General features: G+C 35.1%; 1 protein-coding gene across 1 annotated transcript; it reads left to right on the top strand.

The window, feature by feature from the left end:
- The first annotated feature begins 2,285 nt into the window (after positions 1 to 2,285).
- On the top strand, positions 2,286 to 9,937 carry LOC114736861 (uncharacterized). The gene is made up of 10 exons (XM_028924746.1): positions 2,286 to 2,482; positions 3,096 to 3,162; positions 3,419 to 3,672; positions 4,374 to 4,965; positions 5,927 to 6,562; positions 6,935 to 7,375; positions 7,831 to 8,025; positions 8,273 to 8,329; positions 9,124 to 9,186; positions 9,590 to 9,937. The coding sequence occupies exons 1-10, from the start codon at positions 2,451 to 2,453 to the stop codon at positions 9,671 to 9,673; spliced, it is 2,421 nt and encodes an 806-aa protein (XP_028780579.1). The 5' UTR covers positions 2,286 to 2,450; the 3' UTR covers positions 9,674 to 9,937.
- Positions 9,938 to 10,464: the final 527 nt, after the last annotated feature.

The following is a 10,464-nucleotide window of genomic DNA, read 5'->3' as shown; positions in this document are numbered from 1 at the left end:
AGCAATGTTGCCCATTATAGTTAAAAAGTTAACATTGACTATTAAAATAGTGATGTTGATCGTTAATATTTTTAACGGCAGGGGTTAATATTGCTACAATGTAGACTTTTGGGATAATTTTGAACCTAAAAAGACTTTCAGGTGCTCAACACTCTTACATAAAAACTGTCAGGACAAATTTACATCTTAATCCTTTGAGAAAAGATGGGAGACAACTTAATTAAAATCTTATATTTAGGACCAAGACTAACCCTCTAAATAGCTTTTATATTAAGAATTAAAGGTAATATGTTTAATCACTCTTGTTAAGATTTTTTACATTTTAGGTCCGATGAAAAAAAATATCTTGTATGTCTTGGCTACTCCCATTCCTTTATTAGGCTTATATTCTTTACATAGCATTCAGACGGAATGATTCTATGAAATTATGGGATACTTCTACATATTATGAGTAACAGTTTGGTTACAAGTTTGATATCATTTGTAATTTTACGTTGTTAGTGCTCAGTCCTCTAATTAAAAAGAGGTTTAATTTTTTTTTTTACCTAATCCAGTTAACATAAACATGGGTCCACAATTGTTCAACAGGCAGGGTACCTGCATTTTTTTTTTGAGTTGATAATGCTCTAATCTCACCCGACAATATTAAATATCAGATAATCATGTACCGAAAGAGTTGTTTTTTTTTCTGTCCCAATCCAGTTTTACTACTTTACAAAGTCAGACCTTTCCCATGCAACTTGACCATCTTTTTTGGCTTCTTCCCAAGCTGTTTCCATCATGTTTTTTGCTTTTAATTTTCAAGTATTTTCTGGGATATCTTTTTCATTCGCATCTCTCATACTAACAAGAAAAGTAAGATTTATTATCAAACTTACATGAAACACGATATATATTGCTGGGGTTAACCACAACAAACAGCAAATTTCAAACGAGTCACTGGACAAATTACCATATAGATGGTGTTATATATGACAAGTAAATGAGAAGGAAGAAGATAATACTCCTCCGGTCCTTAATATAGGACCCAATTTTTGAGTTAGTTTTGGTTTTAAATATAAAATCCATTTATTATATTTATCAATTTTCTCTAAATTATCCCTATGGATACTCCATCAACCATAATCAAGTAGGAGATAGAGGGGGGTATTAAGAAAGATGATTATGGTATTTTAGGAAAAACGTGTCACAATTTTTATAATTAACTAACTTACCTAACTTCTTTAATCTAATCAAATTAGTTAAATGGGTCCTATATTAAGGACCGGAGGAGTATATCTACATGTTTCTTTTTACCAGAAATCTACTCGTGTATTTGAAATATTTGGCTTCTGGACAGCCTTGTAAGATATCTGACTTCTATAAATTATAAATAACATATTTTGTTATTTTGTAGTAGTATGCCACTTTATTTTTTTTAGAATTTTAAAATTAGTTGGTCTCGCTGAATGATTTTGTCTCAAATCTGTGTTCATGTGCAATGTAATGTGTCGTCCGTGAGATGGATTCCTAATTTATCATAAATTTAAGTAAGCTGAAACAACCAATTTTTTTGTGTTCTGTTGTGTATTCTCTAAATTTAGCTCCAACTGTTCTTTCTTAGCCAATCCTATATACTCTTCTAATCTTAAATATAAGACTTATTTTGTAATATAATTTATATTACAAAATGAGTTTTACATTTAGTATTGAATGAGTATTTAGCATCGTTTAATATGCAAAATAAATGAAACAAAATTGAAAAGTTAGTGTCAACAAAAAATGTTTCTTATATAATTTAGGAAAAAAATCAATTTTAGAATAATATTGTGCAATTTTTTTGAGCAGGTGGGAAAAGTAATTTCAGACATTAAAATGGTGATTCGGCTAAAACCACAGAAAATTGAAGTGGATAACTCTAATAACTAATTTTTGTGTGCCATAATTATTTATTTTCACGATGCCAATAACATAAAGATGGAAAAATTAAAATTTTGAAAATAAAAATGGTAAGCCACAAGTAAAAAAATTCAGGGAAAAAAAGGTCAAAAAAACTTTTTCTTTTTTCTTTTGGTAAAAAAATCTGGTTGTATTTTGAGCCGAACACTGCTTACAGACTACAGTACTCATTCCATTCGATATTAGTGGGCTTTCATAATTTGGGCCAAATCTGGTTCAAGGTCTAGGCCCAAAAATTATGGGCTTCTACGAGATCGTACAGTTTTGGACAGTTATCGCGGTCCACTAGGAGGACATGGAGGAGAAAAGTAAAAGTGTTTTTCCCCCCACCAAAAGAAACCGCAATTCTCGTTCACTGCTTCTGCAGCTTGGGTTCACCTTCCAACCGTTGTTGCCATTAGGCTATTCGATTTTCCTTGTTAATTTTCGGTATATGCTTTGTTACCTTGAATTGTTGATCAGTGGTCAGATCTCCAATCGCATTTCAATTGTTCCTAGAAAGCTATATCGCCATGGCTATTGACATCCCAACCTTGGAAGAAAGGTAAGTTGTTGCCAACTCGATGCATTGTCCTTATTGCGCATTGATGATAAAGTCACGGACTCTTTTGTAAGAATGCTTCGCATTGAAAATTCTTTCTTGCAATGCTAATTCTTGATTGATAATACTGTAATCGGAAAATTTTAATGCTCAAAGACTCTTAACGGTCTTCATCAGCCCGAGTTTTTTTTAAATTAATTTTAATTTTAATATAATCCTCTTACTTCCTCTTCCATTTCCTCTGGGAAGCTATGGGAATTATGATAGTTTCCCAGTATATGAACACTTAATTCCATCAGAATGATGTCATGCATTCAGAGTTATGGCGGTAGGATTTGTTTAAAGAAGTAGCTAAACCTACTGCTGCTCCCTCGTTCCATGCATTTTCAACTGCTTTTCATTGTCTTGTCAAATCCGAATTTTCGGACGACAAGTTGGCTATTAATCCAGATTTGAATAAAGGAAAAGAACCGGCTTAACAAAAAGGCTTCGGTTTAATGCCTTCTTCTTAGTTTCCATAGCAGCTGATGATATAATCAAGTCTGTAATTTCTAATTTGTCCAGTGCTCTCTGTTTTGCATGTATTTTTGTCTCATATTTATTGTTTTGGTTCTAGGTATATCGGCTCTTGCAGGAGGCATGGTGTTTTGCCTAACAGTTCTGTTTTGTCAAGCTTTTTTAAGGTCTGTATTTACTGTGATGTTAAGATATTCTGCAAAGGCGCTGAAACCTTTATTTTTAAAAGCAAATTTTATTCAAATAACTTTCATCTCTGCTCCTTATCTCATTCTGTTTTATATTCTATTTGAGATCATAACTTTTCTGTCCTTTTTCCCTTTTCATTATTCATTGATTGTTTTCTTCTTTTAATTTTTTCTTATTTTCCTATTTTATGTTTTAAATGGGAATATGAAGCTGAACACGACCATTATTGTGCAGGCTGAGATAAAAAAGTCCTGCCAGGAGCGCTGCTGCCTAGAGATTTTCATTGATGACATAAAGGATATTGATTTTCCTCCACTTCTTGATGTATGCATGGACCTTGATACCTCTGAAATAGAAGCTGTTGATTTACGTAATGAATCAACATCTGAAATTAATGGAGAATATGCCTTATCGTTGATGCGTGCTATCAATCAAAAGCTTCGAGTAGTTCATCTACAGGATCTGTCATTTGGAAAAGATTTCTTATGGTATATCGTGGTGCTTGTCTTATATTATAATAGGGGACATGGTCTTTGATTTGTTTATTTATGGACACCTCTATTCTGTTTTGCATCTCACCTTTTATATATATTTAATACAGTGAAGATCGATAATACTGGTGTATAAAAGTTCTATATTTTGAAACTTGAGCAATGTCAGAACTATGTCATGTGATTGAACATCTAAGACATCTTTATATATTGGTTTGGCATGAAACTGTTGTCTTGGTGCCCTGAAGTTTTAAAAAAGCAATCATGCATTTGTGTGCCGATTTGTTGGACATTGGAATAGCTATAGTGGCACCTATCTAGGACTCCAATGCTTACGAGCAATACTTAAAAAAAAAAAAAATCTTAAAGTTTGACCAACACTTGATAAAAATTGGATTTGAGCAATCATTTCATGTTGAAAGTGATTGGACACTGCTATTTCTCAGGTGTAGCTTGTTGGACATCTGATTTCTTGTTCATTTGTTGCAACAAATTGTCTCTGATTTGTGCAATTTCCAATTAGAAATATATGACGTGCTTTATCCAATTGAATTACACTTATCTCAGTAGTTTATGAAAGACATGGGTGGTTCATTTCCAACAGAAACATTGCCCTGATGGGCACATATGTACTTTTTGAAGCAACATGTTTTTGTCATATATGACATTTCATGGCTGATGTTGGGCTCAACCTTCAGGTATGTCTCTCAAAGAGGTTTGGCATGCCAAGTTTTGACTTTGAGGTCTTCACATTTCTGGAAGCTGAACTTGGCAGGGGAGTTCATGAATATGCATACTCTTAATCTTGATTTCTGCTCTTCATTGACCAGTTTCCAAGGGGACTGCTTTAATTGCATGCCCAATCTAATGTGCCTATCTATGCGTGAGACCCGGATTTCCAATCTTTGGACAACTGTTGCTGCCCTCTCTAAGCTTCCTTCTTTAGTTGAACTTAGATTTCAATGTTTGTCGCATTGCAATGATGCTATGACCACTTGTGCTTCATCCAGTGGGATGTCAGATGACACTGCTGATTTCGTTCTATCAAATAGAGTTCCATGTATTGGTGAATCCTGCATTGGCACAAGTGATCTGACAGATCATAACTTTAGTGCAGATAATCCACTGAGTAATTTTTATTCATTTGATGATATTACGAATCATGATGCCCCAAGAATTGTTGATGATTCATCAGATGATGGTGAAATGGACATTTCACATCGTCGTCAGAGATACTGGTTGTCAGCTCTCTTTAGTAGGTGGAACAGACAGTTGCCTCTTCGGAATGAGGTAGTCAAAATCCTCCCCCCCACTTTCTGGTTTTTAGTAGATTTCCTTTTGAATGGTTTCATTTTTCTATGTTTTAATTTTTTTCTTCTTTTTCCCCAATAAAAGGACAAATTCTATTAAAAGAAAAGTCTCCTGGCATATAATAGCAAGTAATACACGTCGTCAGAAAATAAACTTACATCATTTGAGACAGAAACAGAAACACAGTGAAACATCTTACCAAGGAGAAAGAGATTTTTAGAAATAACATCGTAACTCCAAGGAGATTCAGTCTTGAACCTGCAGGAACTTCTTAAAACATATTACAAGAAGGTTGCACTGTCCAGAGCTAGATTTATCCTTATGTTGTGACGTCCAGATGATCATATTGCATAGGCATGGTCTAATCCCAAGGTTTCCATCCAAGTACTTGTCAAGCCACCATTTGAATCTACCAGTGTTTGAAGATTTATATTTAGCATTAATTAGGATGAAACATTTCCTCTTGACCTTACCTTTACAATTATGGGATTATATTGCTGCGTCCACTTGGTGGTTTTTTAGAAGAATCCTGTAAAACACTCTTACAAAGAGGGCAATATTAAGATTTCCCCTCATATTTAGAATTAAAGTATTTTAATTGATATGCTATTTAGTTGTGATAATGATTATTATAGCTATAGCTTGGTCTAAAAAATAATCGTATTACTCATAACCTGTAAGTATGTTGTCATTCTCTTCTGCCTAGTTCAATTTTTACTGTAATGTAACGTTGTCCTTGGAAAATTTGTCAATGACTTTGAATGCCTTAGATTATATTATGCATGCAACATATTTAGGAAATTATTGTATAAGTCTTTTCTATTTAATTGCATTAAAATGGCTCATGGTGTTATATAATTACTTAGGTCTAAAGTTTCTATTAGTGAAGCTGTAATTTTAAAATTCTTTTCAGCTTTAGCTTTTCTATTTTGCTTTCCAGAATCAAGATGAAGAGGATTTGTTGGGAGGTGCCTCTGCAAGGCGTACTGCTGAAGGTTCTCGGAAGTATATGCCCTGTCATGCATCACCAATATGCTATGAGAAACACTACAGAGAATTTATGATAGCTTCATTACCCAACCTGAAAGTTTTGGATAATTTACCTATAAAAAAGATTGACGAGGAACAGGCTACTGAAATGTTTTCTCAACACTTTGAGTATCTACCATACGGATGGAAGCACAAGGAGAGTGTTGTTAATATCTTACAAAACCGTGAAATAAAATCAAGTCGTCTAAATGTGCGGAGCCTCAAGTACAGGCCATCATATCGTTCTGGAAAGACCCAATATTTTTATGCTAGGTCTTTCTCTGCTGCAAAAGTGGGGTCTTCAACTTGGCCTTTCTTGTGCCCCCTTTCTCTATCTGGCTGTCGCTTGGGAGGTGAAGATAGAGTCTTTCGTCCAAGGCAGTTTGAGTACCATCCATCTGACTCCAGCCTGATGGTCTTTGGAACTTTAGATGGTGAAGTAGTTGTCATCAACCATGAGAGTGAGCAGATTGTGAGTTATATCCCGTCACTTGGAGCAATGAATAGTGTATTGGGACTCTGCTGGCTCAAGAAATATCCCTCCAAGGTATGTTTTTGTTGTGAGGAAAGTGGTGACACAGAGAATATAGCCAGCTTGATTATTATCTTTTAAGTGTGATGTAACAGCTTCATATGTAATTGTGTGCTGTCATCTCATTCATGAACCTAGATTGTGACACCTCCTTGCAAGATTTTGAATTTTCTTTTGTTTATAACCTTGTGGAGGCTAAAGTATTTTAGATTGGAGAGAGATTATTTTTTTCCCTAAATAACTGGAGTATGCAAGCACTATGCATCATATTGTTAAGCTATCACAATCAGACTGGATTTAGTGATTTATTAAAATAAAAAGGAATTGGCTTTATAATGGTGACGTCTGATGCTTTGCTTCTATTTTTTTCCCCCTGATTCATATCAGCTTATAGCAGGTTCGGACAATGGTTCCTTGAAATTATATGACATCCATCATATTGGAAGAAAAAGTACGGGCATATATGGCAGTTCTGGCTGTGTTACTTTTGATGAGTTTGACCAGTTGACATCTGTGCATGTCAACTCCACAGATGAACTATTTCTTGCAAGTGGTTATTCAAGAAATGTTGCTTTATATGACATCAGCAATGGAAAGCGCTTGCAAGTGTTCACTGATATGCATCAGGGGCATATTAATGTAGTTAAATTTGCAAATCATTCTCCTTCAATTTTTGCCACTTCGTCGTTTGATCAGGATGTCAAAATGTGGGATCTGAGACAAAAACCCATACACCCTTGCTTCACTGCTTCAAGCTCTAGAGGAAACGTTATGGCCTGCTTTTCTCCAGACGACCAATATATTCTTGCATCAGCTGTTGACAATGAGGTAACTCATTATTGACGATTTGTGGGGTTGCTGGACACTTCAAGGTGTAATTATTAAGATATGCACTGCCTTTGAAATCTGAGTTAGATTTGAAACAAGTAGCCAAAGTCTCCAGGAGCTGGGTGATTCATTTGGTGTTCTGCTTGTCATTCGCTTTGCTTGCTTCCCCTTCATTTAATTGCCTTTCTCATATTTTTTCTTGTAGATTTCATTAGTTAAACCTCATACTGATTTCTTATCCATCATGTATGTGAATATGATATTTATTGACTGGAACCTGAGCTACCTAAAGTTTGACATTTTTTCATTGGACTTGTGCAATTTTCTTTCTTACATATTGATTTTGTGTGGCTAGCACTCATGCATGTAACTTATTATCTTGGTGACATGTTGATTATGAAGTCCTGAGGAAATTATTTTGGTGTCAGAAGTAATGTGTAAATTTTACATGACAGGTTAGACAACTTCTAGCTGTTGATGGTAGGCTTCACTTGGTTTTTGATATTGCTTCCACTGGAAGCTCTCAGAACTACACTCGTTCATATTACATGAATGGGAGGGACTATATTATCAGTGGGAGTTGTGATGAACAAGTCATTCGTATATGCTGTGCTCAAACAGGGAGGCGTTTGAGGGATATATCCCTTGAGGTGCGTCACTCAATTATAATTCTACATTGGCTAGGCAAGCTTTGTAAGTCGCTGTTAAGCGTTCAAAAATGGTTCTTCTGTTCCAATTCCCATATCCATTGAATGTGAAAAAGTTTGCCTGTGCATTCTATCTATCAGACAGAGTGCATATCAACTGCTTATTCCAAATGTAAACATTTTATCACCACCATTTAACACGTCAAATCTGAATGAATTGTATGCATATAATAGGGATGTGTCTTTGCAGGGAAGAAGTTCTGGAAGTTCTATGTATGTTCAATCTTTGAGGGGTGATCCTTTCAGGGTAAGTTTCTTTCTGCTTGACCCTTTTTGATAAAAGGAAATGGCACCCCTTATTAGCATTCTCATAGGGGAGACTAACGATATGGATTTCTAAATATTGGACTTCTTCCTCTAATTTGGACAATTTATGGTCATTATTACTATTTGTTTCCCATCCACATGTTTTCTCTCTCTCTCTTTTTAATTTTCTCTTATCATGCTTCGATGGTTGATTTCTTAATTGCCCGTGCCAAATTCAAATATTGTATTTGGGCTATGCCTCTGAACTCTGGAGTTGTTTTCCTTTACGAGGTTGATTTCGTAGAAGCTAAAGTACTATATCTATGCTGATCTTTATGGTTACACAAAAATGATTCCATGGTTTGAGTTTGCAGTGGCAGACCCAGCATTGTAAAACAATGATCGTGTGAGTTTGCTATGAACAACATTGATTTTGGGGCATCTCAGTCGCCCATGGGCATTTTACTTGGCCATTAATATTTAATAGAGAGTAATCCTACACACCGTAGCAGTTATTATTTTACACCAGCTCACACATTCCTTGAGTTTCAGCGGACCTGCTCAACTTCTTTTGTCAGATTCAGAAAAATGTGTGTCACTGAGCGACGATAGTCACAATGGCCTCCCCTGTTATTATTTTGAAACTTTTAAAATAAGTTGGAAGGGTTGTCCTGCGTATACTTAGTCTAACTGGTCTATGCATCAATCGTGAATGCTTTGCCATAAAGCTGGATTACCTTGGAGTTCACTTCGGTATTAAGTTTTCGTTTGACCTTGCAATGATGCTATATGCAGGATTTCAATATGAGCGTGTTAGCAGCCTATATGCGTCCAGCTTCCAGGTCTGAAATTGTTAAGGTAAATTAATGCCAAGCTTGCTTTCTTATTTGCGTTATTTGAGAGCATCCCGATCTCAATGATCCTGTGAGCCTCTTGAGCAATTTGCTTTGAAAGAAAATGAGGCATAAGAAAAAGTTGGATCCATTATTTTCCATTCCATTTGTGGAAAGAAAAAAAGAGAAAATTTTTCTCATTCCTCAGGTCATTCCATCCAAATATGGAGAAAGAAAAAGCACATTCTCATTCTCTTGCCTTCAAGTATTCCCTTCCTCCTTTCCCCTGCTTTTTCAGACAAATTTTCAGGACACAATTCTGAGGGTGTACACTGTACAGTTGCAACGATAATGAGGGAGAATAGATGAAAATTCGATCGCAACTTGTCCAATTCTCAAATTTTAATTCTCTTTCCCCCACTTTGCAGATCAATTTGTTAGCGTCTAGTGGCTATGCCAAGGATGATTCTGACCAGCCGCGCCCCTGTCCATCCCATAGTATGGGAGCCTAACATATCATATTGCGGATGTACTGATTTAGGACTTTCAACCTCTGCTTCAGAGTTATCCTGGCGTGGGCAAATTTCTAATGTAATTTAAGGCCCATAAGAAATTCAAATTAAGATTATATGTACATGTATTGTGTGCAACTAATGACTCATTTGCTGTCGTGAAGACAGTTTCCTGCCATCTGTAGGTAAAAAATTGGTAGGCTGAGGATTAGGTAGATAAAAATTGGTTGGCAGAGAAATAGGTCCCCTTTTTTTAAATTTTGATTTTTTCTTTGTGATGCAGGCGCCCCCTCTGTTTGGTGCGCGCGCGTGCCGTGGCGGATCTTTAGAATATAGGGGCGACACACAAATGTTGCAATAAAAACTATGATTTAAATTGAAATTATTGATCTTACAAATGCATTTCAAATCCATTATCCTGATGTCTATGAAAAAACATGATATCTATACCATATTTTCATCACATCATAATTATATATAGAGATATGACTTTGAGAGTAGATGTTATTCTAAGTGCATCTTTGCTATGTTTGGATTTGCTGGGATAATTAAATGGGATAATGTATTGTAATTATCTTATTTTGTTCATGTATTATAAAAAGATATGGAAGCATAAAATTTGATATATTCTATTAGAATTAAATCCGATAGTGTGCCAAATTACAAGTTACAATTCAACAATTGAATTACTCAAAAACAGAATCACACATATTGACATAAAATAAAACAAAAATTTAAGAACTATTATATAAATTTCAAACAAGAGTTCCAAAACTACTGATTAACAAAAA

This window comes from Neltuma alba, unplaced genomic scaffold (assembly GCF_004799145.2).
Source record: "Neltuma alba isolate B1F8T4 unplaced genomic scaffold, ASM479914v2 tig00013377_pilon, whole genome shotgun sequence".
NCBI classification, from domain to species: domain Eukaryota; kingdom Viridiplantae; phylum Streptophyta; class Magnoliopsida; order Fabales; family Fabaceae; genus Neltuma; species Neltuma alba.
The sequence above is the reverse complement of the archived record's forward strand: the minus strand, read 5'-3'. Positions and strand labels throughout refer to the sequence as shown.